This window comes from Esox lucius, chromosome 3, assembly GCF_011004845.1.
Source record: "Esox lucius isolate fEsoLuc1 chromosome 3, fEsoLuc1.pri, whole genome shotgun sequence".
NCBI lineage: Eukaryota > Metazoa > Chordata > Actinopteri > Esociformes > Esocidae > Esox > Esox lucius.
In genome coordinates, this window is record NC_047571.1 from 30634105 (window position 1) to 30647216 (window position 13112).

General features: G+C 47.4%; 1 protein-coding gene across 1 annotated transcript; it reads left to right on the forward strand.

The window, feature by feature from the left end:
- The first annotated feature begins 9 nt into the window (after positions 1-9).
- On the forward strand, positions 10-9477 carry fbxo36b (F-box protein 36b). Its single transcript, XM_010895323.5, has 4 exons — positions 10-1185; positions 7268-7376; positions 7962-8134; positions 8809-9477. The coding sequence occupies exons 1-4, from the start codon at positions 1090-1092 to the stop codon at positions 9145-9147; spliced, it is 717 nt and encodes a 238-aa protein (XP_010893625.2). The 5' UTR covers positions 10-1089; the 3' UTR covers positions 9148-9477.
- The last annotated feature ends 3635 nt before the right edge of the window (positions 9478-13112 follow it).

Below are 13112 nucleotides of genomic sequence, written 5' to 3' on the forward strand. Positions count from 1 at the left end.
TCCATGTCATTTGGTCTTGTGTAAAAGAAACGATGTATTGCGTAGCGTCTCGATAGGCACAATGACTCTGCCTAGTTAGGTTATTCGGGAAAGGGACTTTTATTTAGAGCGTAATAAAACTATTACAGGCCCCAGGGTGCTACCTGGTGTGCTTTTAGCAGGGCACAGCATTGTGAAACATTTAGAAATGTACTGTGTAGAACAAACACGTTTTTTGACAGGAATTATGTCAACCCTTTCAGTGCCATTTCTGTCCGCAGCAATCTTCAAGACAGTTGGCCCTGTTCTTGTTGAATTCGAAACACCGCCAGGTTTATTCTAAGTCGTAGCAGCAGCCTAATGTTATGATCAATGTTATTCAAAACAGTTTATTGATCTTGAATACAACCCACCCCCTACACCCCCTTTTTAAACTTTTTTCTACGTCCAAGCGTAAGAACTCATCTTCCCTAACACCCACTAACGTTAGATAGGTAAGAGGCTGTCTGGGAAGGAGAAACAAATACCAGCAGCAACTACAAAACATTAGGTCCCAGACTTAAGCACAAGTAGTTTGGGTGACAAGCGGGTGTCTGCTACAGAACAATGGAAGGTAAGGCGAGTAAGCAGAATAGATGATGTATCTATACCCACTCTGTGAGCCCTGCTCATGGAACTGAGCCTGCAGGTGTGTAAAATCACCCAAAGTTGGTTTCTGTTTGGAGACACGGTTAACTTGTGCACCCCAAATCCCTTCTAATGAATTTAATCATGTGTTACTCGCCATTACAGGAATATGTAAGTCAATGTGTACATATATAAATATATATATGTATAAATATATTAAAGATTTTTAACTAGCTTGCTATTGAGTTTTTATTTAATTTTTTTAGCTCGTATTATTGTATTAGAATGTTGTTGAGGTTAAAATGTACACAAATGTTCTTAGAAATTGCCTTAAAGCCACCAAGAAGGCACTGAGGACATATACAAAGCTGTAAAAATTTACATTAAAACGAGGAAGTGGCCGTTTTGCTATCGCGCTGTAAAACCTCACCGGTTCAAACGCGGTTTTGTTGCCGTGGCAACCCAACAAGAGCGTCGTCCAAAATGGCGAGTTTGCTGGGGAAAAGTTTATTTGAAATCAGTGGACAAGGCCCTGCTCCCAATAAAGACTTCTTCCAGTTTTCTATCACCAAGACAGATGTGAGTATTTTCGTGTTACGTGCTCTCCAAAATGTTAAGAATTAAGTATATTATACTTAGCTAGCCTAAGAGCAGCGTTGCTCTGCCATTCTCTATTAACGTAAGGTGACCAGACGTCCCGGTTTTCCCGGGATTGTCCCAGTTTCAATCTGGGAGTCCCGGGTCCCGACAAAATTCTGTAAAACACTAAAATGTCCTGGTTTGCGACATTCACTGCCAAATTGTCCCGGTTTTCACCACAAAAAAATTAATTACTAATAATAGGCTAATAATAATACTGTAATGTTTCCACATACGAGTCGGAGCCAAATAAAGAAAGCAACAATTCTCATCTAGTTTAAAGCGTCTCCCCGCTCCACCAAGCACAAGCACTCGTGATTACCAACATGCGCGTGCATAAGCGCCTATGTGCGCGTGCATAAGCGCCTATGTGCGCGTGCATAAGCGCCAATGTGCGCGTGCATCAACGTGTGGTTACACAAGGGGCCCGGTTTGGGGGGTTGAAAATGTGGTCACCCTATTTAAGATAATTTGTTGCACAGCTACTGTAGCCATGCTATCTAGCACTTGAATACTTATCAGTGGCAGACACGGAAATATAATGTAGTAAGTGGATTTCGTAGTCAAACAGTACTAAGACACGAATTTATAGATTTAGGAACAAAGCTGAAGCAGTGCAGCTCACCATACATCGACATTAAATTGACAGTTTGACTCCAAGTGTGAAAAAAACAGCTAAACTGAATTCGACCAACCATGGACCCAAAGGGAAAATATACATAGCTAGGCAGAATCTCTATACAATAGGCCCGTGAAGACCACAGTCTGGAAATATAAAGAGTAAGATATATATATATATAGTAAGATACATATGTGTAGTTACTGTATTGTCCTGAGGTAGAAACTAGTGTTTTCTCCCTAATTACTTTGTAGGCTATTTGTTTTTCTTTACATACAACACCTTATGTATGCAATATTTGGGAATTCATTTACTAAAAAAGATAATGCTCTCGTATACTTATCCACAAACATACACAAAAGTCGATGTGTTTAAAGTCATTATGAACTTCAGTTGACTAACCATAGCCAATATATAACAGTCAATGAAAGTTATGTTGGTGTGTGCACTTATTTAAATATCTTATTTCAACCCCCCATCTTTAATTTAAAGTTAATGAAAGGTGATTCATTAATTTCATAAAAGTAACACCCAGGCCATTAGGCTGCTTTTATTTATTTTTAGCTAGCCATAGCCTGCTATAGGCTCTGTGCACAAGCGTATGGACGAACTTCCGCTTTAGCCAGATGTCGGCATATCATTTTCCGGTTTACTTAAGGCGATCACCCGCGTCACCCAAAATGTCAGTTTTTAGTAGATGTCTCCAAGACCTGCCTAAAATAAGCATTAGTGATGTCCATCGAATGTCCATCCATCCATCCATCCATCGTCTTCCGCTTATCCGGGGCCGGGTCGCGGGGGCAGCAGTCTAAGCAGGGATGCCCAGACTTCCCTCTCCCCAGACACTTCCTCTAGCTCTTCCGGGGGGACACCGAGGCGTTCCCAGGCCAGCCGGGAGACATAGTCCCTCCAGCGTGTCCTAGGTCTTCCCCGGGGTCTCCTCCCGGTGGGACGGGACCGGAACACCTTCCCAGGAAGGCGTTCCGGAGGCATCCGAAAAAGATGCCCAAGCCACCTCAGCTGACCCCTCTCGATGTGGAGGAGCAGTGGCTCTACTCTGAGCTCCACCCGGGTGACCGAGCTTCTCACCCTATCTCTAAGGGATCGCCCAGCCACCCTGCGGAGAAAACTCATTTCGGCCGCCTGTATCCGGGATCTTGTCCTTTCGGTCATGACCCAAAGCTCATGACCATAGGTGAGAGTAGGAACGTAGATTGACTGGTAAATCGAGAGCTTCGCCTTGCGGCTCAGCTCTTTCTTCACCACGACAGACCGATACATCGACTGCATTACTGCAGAAGCTGCACCGATCCGTCTGTCAATCTCCCGTTCCATCCTTCCCTCACTCGTGAACAAGACCCCTAGATACTTAAACTCCTCCACTTGAGGCAGGCACTCTCCACCAACCTGAAGTGGGCAAGCCACCCTTTTCCGACTGAGGACCATGGCCTCGGATTTGGAGGTACTGATTTTCATCCCCACCGCTTCACACTCGGCTGCAAACCGTCCCAGTGCATGCTGAAGGTCCTGGTTAGAAGGGGCCAACACGACAACATCATCTGCAAAGAGCAGAGACGAAATCGTGTGGTCCCCAAACCTGACACCCTCCGGCCCCTGGCTGCGCCTAGAAATTCTGTCCATAAAAATTACAAACAGAACCGGTGACAAAGGGCAGCCCTGCCGGAGTCCAACATGCACTGGGAACAAGTCTGACTTACTGCCGGCAATGCGGACCAAGCTCCTGCTTCGGTTGTATAGGGACCTGACAGCCCTTAGCAAAGGACCCAGGACCCCATATTCCCCAAGCACCCTCCACAAGATGCCGCGAGGGACACAGTCGAATGCCTTCTCCAAATCCACAAAACACATGTGGATTGGTTGGGCAAACTCCCATGAACCCTCCAACACCCCGTAGAGGGTATAGAGCTGGTCCAGTGTTCCACGGCCCGGACGAAAACCACACTGTTCCTCCTGAATCCGAGGTTCTACTATCGGCCGTATTCTCCTCTCCAGAACCCTGGCATAGACTTTCCCGGGCAGGCTGAGAAGTGTGATCCCCCTGTAGTTGGAACACACCCTCCGGTCCCCCTTCTTAAAAAGAGGGACCACCACCCCGGTCTGCCATCCCAGAGGCACTGTCCCCGACCGCCACGCGATGTTGCACAGGCGTGTCAACCAAGACAGCCCCACAACATCCAGAGACTTGAGGTACTCAGGGCGGATCTCATCCACCCCCGGTGCCTTGCCACCGAGGAGTTTCTTGACCACCTCTGTGACTTCAGCCCGGGTGATGGACGAGTTCACCTCTGAGCCCTCATCCTCTGCTTCCTCAATGGAAGACATGTCAGCGGGATTGAGGAGATCCTCGAAGTACTCCTTCCACCGCCCGACGACATCCTCAGTTGAGGTCAACAGCTGCCCACCTCTACTGTAAACAGCGTTGGTAGGGCACTGTTTCCCTCTCCTGAGGCGCCGGATGGTTTGCCAGAATCTCTTCGAGGCCAGCCGAAAGTCCTTCTCCATGGCCTCACCGAACTCCTCCCAGGCCCGAGTTTTTGCCTCCACAACCACCCGGGCTGCAGCCCGCTTGGCCTGTCGGTACCCGTCAGCTGCCTCAGGAGTCCCACAAGCCAACCAGGCCTGATAGGACTCCTTCTTCAGCTTGACGGCATCCCTTACTTCCGGTGTCCACCACCGGGTTCGGGGATTGCCGCCTCGACAGGCACCGGAGACCTTACGGCCACAGCTCCGAGCGGCCGCTTCGACAATGGCGGTGGAGAACATGGTCCACTCGGACTCAATATCTCCAGCCTCCCTCGGGATCCAGTCGAAGCTCTGCCGGAGGTGGGAGTTAAAGATCTCTCTGACAGGAGACTCGGCCAGACGTTCCCAGCAGACCCTTACAGTACGCTTGGGCCTGCCGAGTCTGTCCAGCTTCCTCCCCCGCCATCGGATCCAACTCACCACCAGGTGGTGATCAGTTGACAGCTCCGCCCCTCTCTTCACCCGAGTGTCCAAGACATACGGCCGCAGGTCAGATGAGACGACAACGAAGTCGATCATCGACCTGCGGCCTAGGGTGTCCTGGTGCCACGTGCACTGATGGACACCCTTATGTTTGAACATGGTGTTCGTTATGGACAAACTGTGACTAGCACAGAAGTCCAATAACTGAACACCACTCGGGTTCAGATCAGGGGGGCCGTTCCTCCCAATCACGCCCCTCCAGGTGTCACTGTCGTTGCCCACGTGGGCGTTGAAGTCCCCCAGTAGAACAATAGAGTCCCCAGTCGGAGCACTTTCCAGCACCCCTCCCAGAGACTCCAAGAAGGTCGGGTACTCTGCACTGCCGTTCGGCCCGTAGGCACAAACAACAGTGAGAGACCTATCCCCGACCCGTAGGCGCAGGGAAACGACCCTCTCGTTCACTGGGGTAAACTCCATCCTATCCTATCTCAAGGAGTGTGGTTCCAGAGCCCAAGCCGTGCGTAGAGGTGATCCCGACTACCTCTAATCGGAACCTCTCAACCTCACGCACTAACTCAGGCTCCTTCCCCGCCAGCGAGGTGACATTCCACGTCCCTAGAGCCAGTTTCCGTGTCCAGAGATCGGGTTGTCTAGGCCCCTGCCTTCGACTGCCGCCCGATCCTCTTTGCACCGGCCCCTTATGGTCCCTCCTGTGGGTGGTGAGCCCACGGGAGGGCGGCCCCACGTCACCCGTTCGGGCTGAGCCCGGCCGGGCCCCATGGGGGAAGGCCCGGCCACCAGGCGCTCGCATTCGAGCCCCAACCCCGGGCCTGGCTCCGGGGTGGGGCCCCGGCTGCGCCATACCGGGCGACGTCACGGTACTCAAAATTGAATTCTTCATTAAGGGGTTTTGAACCGCTCTTAGTCTGACCCGTCGCCTAAGACCTGTTTGCCTTGGGAGACCCTACCAGGGGCATATAGCCCCAGACAACATAGCTCCTAGGGTCACTCGGGTACTCAAACCCCTCCACCACGTTAAGGTGGCAGTTCTTGGAGGGGCCATCGAATGTCCATCGATTCAAACTCTACGTATCAAGTTATCTGCACAACTTCGAGGGTAAGTAGTTTACTTTGGTGTGCCGGCCGGCTATCGGCTAAGCTAGTTAGTGACGTGTTCCTTTTTAGTGTAGTATTAGGCAGGACAGTAGAACGCATAAAAATTCACCCAAGCCTCAAAAACGGCAAAAGAATGCTGGCTGAGCTGGAACCCTGGCGCGTCCCCATAGCAAGTGAATTGAAACGAACCTTCGTTCAGCCTCTTCTAACCTGAATGAGGCTTAAAATTCCATAGCCTCAAACCAAAACAGGTCTCCTCTTTTATTTTACTACTGTAACCTCATTTCACAACGAAACTGAAAAATAACAACTGGCATAGGAAGTAAACATCTGGTTCTATATGGTATTAATTGCGCTAAAACCTGCGTTATGTGGAAGTATATAAAAAAATTGCCTTTTCTGACTATTTCTAGTCTATCGTTTGAAGTCATTGAATGGCGCAAGCCATATTTTATTAAAAAGAGGACATTCTCTTGATTAAAATGATGCCCCACTTGTACCTTGGAACTTAAATGAGTCACGTACATTATATTTCTTTTTTTTCCCGTACAACAGCATCACTCATCTTGTTGTGAGTTTAGGTGTTTACTAATGCGGATGAGTATTAGTAAGTAAAACGGAAACTGCAATACCGACTTCTAGACAAAAGCAGAGGTTTCTCATTATTATTGTGAGTCTATTGTGTAATGGCTGTTTAAGGCATACTGAACCATGGATTACAGTTTCTCTTGACCCATATACTACTTTCAGATCAAGGATCCATAACATCAAGGTGTAAAATAAAGAGCGACTGTCTCCTTTAACATTATTCTTATTAAATGTTAAATGAATCCCTCCACGTACACACAGAACAGGTGTTTGTGTCTGGATGTGTGGGGATGTCAGCCAATAATGGGTTTAATGGGTCGAGCCATTATAATGCTGTGGGAACGTTGAGGAAGCTCTACTGATATTCTTTTTAATTTTTTAATTGTTAATTTTACAGATTTGAAAAACAAAACAATGAATTTGGCATGTTTGGGCAATAGACTAAATTCAGAGTGAGGGACCATATAACATCAAGTTTTACAGATATTTATTAATTCACTTGATTTCCCTGTCTAAATAAAGGATAAATTAATAAAAATAAAATATAAAATGTTTAGACACCAGTGAGTATACACATCACAATACTGTAAAAGATGGCAACAAATACTTATCAAAATGACGCAGCGCCAACATTTTAATTCAGCCTAGCTGGCAAGCTTACGTGTTGTGTCTATACAATACTGCAATAACACAAGTTTCGCAATAGTCATAGGCTTTATGTGTATGTTTCAGGTTATTTGGAGGTGGTGGAAGATTTCTTTGAGAAGTGATGGTCGGAACACAAAACCAGGAGAATTGAGGGAATCTCATGAGGACTTCTTGGACGACAGCCGGCTCCAGAGTAACTTTTCCCGTCGTAGCCCTTAGCCCACCTGATCGCCATGGATGCCAGAAATAAGGGTTTGCCCTCGAGTAGAGAATTAACTAGCTAAAAATAATTGCATTGATTTTTAACCCGATCAGCACCTAATTAAGGTGTCTTAATTAAGGTTAGCTAAGTCAGGCATTGCTCACATGGTCGGCTAAATCAGGCAGTGCCAACATGGCCTTGGTTCACAGAGGGTCAGAAAGGCAATTTTTGGAGCGGTGGGGGGGGATTAATAATTGGGAAAAAATTATGGGAACACGTTTTGCATTCTAGGTGACTTTTAAGGCTATTCAAGGCTAGTTATCCACAATTTACCTTGCACTGTATGACTCAATATTTTTCCCGTTACAATGTACCCACAATTCACAGTTCCAGTTCCCTCAAATAACCCCTTTGTCTAGTCATGTGCTTTAGCTTTATTCAGATGTATTTCCAGAGCACTTCAGAAATAGCCACAGCTCACTGACTAGGTCAGATATGGTCTATAATGGTCCGCAAAGCCGTAACATAATTCAGTTGGCCCTGTTTACTCCAGCCGTCTGCCAATTGCTTTCCCAGGTCAGCTGAGTGTGGTGTTCGGCCCACGGATCCTCCAGTACAGCCGTGCGCTGTGTCAGGGCCACTATGACTACCTGGATCGCCTGCCCGACCCCCTGTTGCTACGCATCCTGGCCCACCTGGACCTGGAGGATGTGGCTTCGCTCGGATGCACGTCCCAAAGGTTCCGGAAGGTGAATGGGCCCCACTTGGTCCGCGTGAGACGCCGTGCGTGTGTCTTTGGCCTAGCCCGGTGTTGCCTTCGGTGAAATTGTACCCAATGTAGTTGCACTAAGTGCAGTCTCCCTCGGATGCCATGGCAACCTACCAACACGACTGAACTTCACTGACTGCCGGTTAACCGTTGCGAGCAAGCCAGCTAAGCCCCTCCCCCATTATCCGAAAGAAAACCGTATAACCTTGGATATGGCTCAAGGTTACACACATGTGTTGTATTTAATTATTTAACAGGTTAAAAGCAATGGCAAAACGTACAATTCATGGGAATCCATGGGAGTAAGTCACCCCCAAGATTGGAATGCACCATTGGAAAGGCAAGATTCTCAGCATTCAGTAGACAACCTGTTTTTTGGTGGATAGGGGATGCAGTTCTCAAAGCAGACTGAGTTAAACAATTATAAAATATGGTGTCCAGATATGGGGAGCTTATATTTAAGGGAATACCACACTGCACGTTCAGACTTTTGTTAATGTTTTCATTGATATGTATTTTATTCGTCTGGTTCATTTTCAGTGTGTGATTGTGTAAATCTTTGCTTTTGTGCGCGTTCACACTAGTTAGTTGTGTGAATGATCACCACTGATCCTGCCCTCGGCCTGTAACCAGTGTTCTCTGTGCTTCGGTTAGCTGTGTGGTTCCGAGGAGCTCTGGGAGCAGGTGGTGCGGGGTCACTTCAAATCTGTGTCGGCCGAGGTGGAGGCGCTGGCCCTGGAGGTGGGCTGGAGGAGCGTCTTCTTCACCAGCAGGCTGCAGCTGCAGAAACAGATCAGCCGCATGAGGCAGAGGAGCCACAAGCAAATCTGTGTGGAGCCGGAGAGCCACATCGTAGTGCAGGGTAGTGAGGACCCAGAGAGCACCACTGCTGGGATAGAGCCAGGTTCCCAGCTGCACTCCGGGCAAGGCGAGCACAGGGGGACTCAGGGTGTGGCAGAGGGGACTGGAGCTCTTATTCAGGGAGCTCACTGAAATACATTTTGTTTTGTCCCCACAGCCCGTTGGGGTCTGCAAACCAGAGTTTTTTGGGGGTTTTTTGACAAAAAGGATTACTGTTTAATGTTTCTGCATCGCAGAGTTTTTGTGCGTGTTTCTCCTTTCATTTGTACAGCTGCTGAGTAAAAGTGTGCGTTGGAAGAGTGTTTTGTCTCATCAACGGCCATCAGACGGGTAGACAGACTAGCAGTGGACAGTTATGTGTCTGTATCTGCTGTTGGTGTGCTGTAGAAAGGCGCTGTGCAGCTCAAGCAGGCCTACATTGCTTGGTGGTGTGTTCCAGGGACCCCACGTTTGCAGAAAATAAAATGAAAACCGTTTTACCTCTTGTCGTCATACTTGTTCGACCTTTTGCTTAATATGCTAAAGTTGCTGTACCTAAATGGCAGGTGTTCATTCAACTGGTCCAGGGATCAGGAGGGAGTCGATAACTAAACACATGGTGTGGGTGGCAGAAAATACTATTGGAAATTGGACAACGGTTGTGGTAGGTAACTGTTACGGGAAGCAGAGTGCTAGCGGTCACAACTGTAGTGGTTACTGTAGGCACAGATGATGGAACAACCTGCAACCCGACTCAGTCCGACAGAAGCAATGTCCAATTACTCCAACTATGTTGTCAATTTGGCGGTGACCCAGATTACTGGTAAAACATGGTTTACGTTTTTTCTCATCCATTGTAGCTCGGCACTGTGCTGAATTTTTATTTTCAAGGACCACATTTGCTCTGGAAAGACATAGGCACTTACAAAGCAATGGAGTGCAATAATTGCAAAATTGTTTAATCTGTTTAAGCTAGAATATAAAAATACAAAATCCAAGTCACTCAATAAAATATTTAGTTACATTTGCAAGTAAAATAGCTGCATTGTAGGCCAGACAATTTTACATCTTTGTTGTTCTCTTTCCTTTCTAAAATGATTGGTGTAACATTGGGGTTAAGGTTATCTGTGTTTTTTGAAAATATCAGAAATAACTGTTATCTCAACCAATGCCATTTATAGACACAGTAACACAATATCCAAGGGATTTTCTTTTCTAAAACAACTGAAAAATATTTGAAACTAAAACAGTACAAGAATACCTTATTGGCTAAGTGAACCCCTCTTAGAATTGCAGTTGCAAACTTGCTGAGGTAATAACCAGCCACCTTGCAGATCACAAGTCCAGATACAGTAATCGGCTTCCATCTGCAATCAATTGTCCTCATCTACACTAGGGCTGGCCGGTGGGCCATTTCACACTCGCCAACAGCAGTTCTGTTATATAAGACAACATTCAGCCCTGGAAGCTGTGCTACCAATGAACCTGGAACTGTGGTACAAACTCAAATAAGCCCGGACAGTACTAACACATCAAATAATACGCTGTGCGAGAGAGGGAGATATTTCATTGATTTAATCTTATGAGCATCTCTCCAAACCTGCCACCAGGGGGCACACACTCCCAGCACGGCAGAACTGGTACCCGTTGAATGGTTAGCCACAGTGTTCACTTTAACAGAATTGGATGGGTGTAAGTGAAATGGTGAGTCTTACTGCTAGCCCGCTCATTGGGCAAGCTGCAGGCATCTCCACATCGCATGCACACGTCAAACACTCACATATCTCCACGAGTGCATAGAATGTAGGGCCTAGGGATCCCTTGGGGAAATACTGGGGGTGCGGCCTGGGGGTGCAGGGGGGGGGGGGGGATTGGGTGGTACTGAAGGACACTCCAGGCCAAGAAGCAGATGGAGGATTGGTGGTCTGATTCCTACCTTCAACTAATCCCCTCCAATCAGCAAGCAAGATTAGGTCAGCTGAGATGACAGATCAGCACTAAGCGTACCTTAGAGAGCAAAGAGGGAGAGGGACAAAGAGAGATCATTTCCCCACAAAAGCATTGAGCGGGGCATGTATAACAAGGGCCTTGTACTAAAACGTGGACTCAACGCAGTTGAAATGCGTGCCTCTAATACACATAACAGAAGTACTGTCCATCCATGTGTCTGTCCTGTCTTAACAACTTGGTGCCACGTGTCTTTTTCAAACCCATCAGTCACTTTGAGCTCTGCCACCCTTCAAAGATAAAGGAGGGAGTTCATGCTGGAAGAGCAGTGGGCTGCGTTCAAAGATAAAGGAGGGAGTTTATGCTGGAAGAGCAGTGGGCTGCGTTCAAAGATAAAGGAGGGAGTTTATGCTGGAAGAGCAGTGGGCTGCGTTCAAAGATAAAGGAGGGAGTTTATGCTGGAAGAGCAGTGGGCTGCGTTCAAAGATAAAGGAGGGAGTTTATGCTGGAAGAGCAGTGGGCTGCGTTCAAAAATAAAGGAGGGAGTTCATGCTGGAAGAGCAGTGGGCTGCGTTCAAAGATAAAGGAGGGAGTTTATGCTGAAAGAGCAGTGGGTTGTGTTCAAAGATGAAGGAGGGAGTTTATGCTAAAAGAGCAGTGAGCTGCATTCAAAGATAAAGGAGGGAGTTTATGCTGAAAGAGCAGTGGGCTGCGTTCAAAGATAAAGGAGGGAGTTTATGCTGAAAGAGCAGTGGGCTGCGTTCAAAGATAAAGGAGGAAGTTTATGCTGAAAGAGCAGTGAGCTGCATTCAAAGATAAAGGAGGGAGTTTATGCTGAAAGAGCAGTGGGCTGCGTTCAAAGCCGTGCTGCAGCAGCAGGTGCACTGGGGGCCGACCGACTCCAGGCCAGCCAGAGGGAAGTTCTGAACGCACGCTACAGCTGGGGGCCCCACTGCGCATCAGTGCTTCTCCAGGGGTCTGAATGACATTCTCTTGTTATGACCTGCTGAGGGAGTCTCAGTGGCTGTTGCGACCACGTACCTCGTGCTTTCTGACCCCTCCCTAAAGATGTGACACTAAAAATGGCGGACCCCGGGAGCCAAAGATAACGGTTGTCTGCCTAAACAGTTGATTTGCTCTGGGAGGATGTGATTAACCAGTGTCCTGTAGTTAAATACATTATATCAGTAACATAGCAGTTATAAAATATGCTGCATACAGCATGTTGCATGATACCACAAAAAACACCACAAACTGTGCATCAACCGTAATATAACTTTAATGCTGAATTCTTTGCAAAAGTGGAAGGCCTCTAACTGGGGATTTATCGTCCAGTCCAGCAGCGTAAACCTTTGACCTGGATGCAGGCTCTCTCAGCTTGGGCAAGCCGTGATTGGCTTTAGAGCGACGTGACACTGGAGAGACCTGGGGCTGTAGATCTCAGCTAAAGAATACTAGCCGGTGGACAAGTCACTCTCCACCTGTGCCTAAACACTGCGCTAGCAATTGGGAAGTCTTTGACTGTGGATAAGCTCATTTTAGCTTAGGTTTATCAGTTTAAAGTATCTGCCAACCAATGGGGCCTGTAAGGGCCCAGGATGATGTAATTTTCCCCGGTCACCCGCCCCTGATCAAAAGGCTAAAAATAAAATCCACCTGTGGATAAGTAATGTGCAACGACATCATCAATGAGTGATCGATTGATTCAATTGGAATCAGAGCGCTGAATCAGAGTGTTGGAGCACGGGTCTCATCTTGTCAGAACTGTGTTTGGCTTTCCAGTGACCAGTTGCACCCATAAGAACACGGGCCGAGTGTGAAAGCGTAGAAGCTGACAGAGCTGAGAAAGACAAAGCAACTCGACAGTATTCACAGGAGCCAGCATTGGCCTGGTTTCGCAATTGGCCCTGACCAGGTCAACGTGACATTAAGGGTGAGGTGGAGAAAGTGTCAGGTTGAGGTAATGAGCTGGTTGGCGGAGTGAACTGTTCGCAAAGTACGAGCATCAGTTTGGGGATTTGCAGCAGGCCTGCCAAAAGTGCCAAATACTTGAGCAGGATGCCATGGTGGAAGAGTTACGCTTGAACTTGAACACACAATTCTTTAAAAATTGAGTAACTCCTAACATTGACATTTCTGTATCTTAATTGCATTAACGCATTGAATTTCAT

Excerpts from the sequence above, each read along its gene's own strand:
- fbxo36b (XM_010895323.5), top strand. The coding sequence starts at position 1,090 with ATGGCGAGTTTGCTGGGGAAAAGTTTATTTGAAATCAGTGGACAAGGC. Across the intron at positions 7,377-7,961 it reads GGACGACAGCCGGCTCCAGA|GTCAGCTGAGTGTGGTGTTC; the intron begins GTAACTTTTCCC and ends TTGCTTTCCCAG. Across the intron at positions 8,135-8,808 it reads CGTCCCAAAGGTTCCGGAAG|CTGTGTGGTTCCGAGGAGCT; the intron begins GTGAATGGGCCC and ends TGCTTCGGTTAG.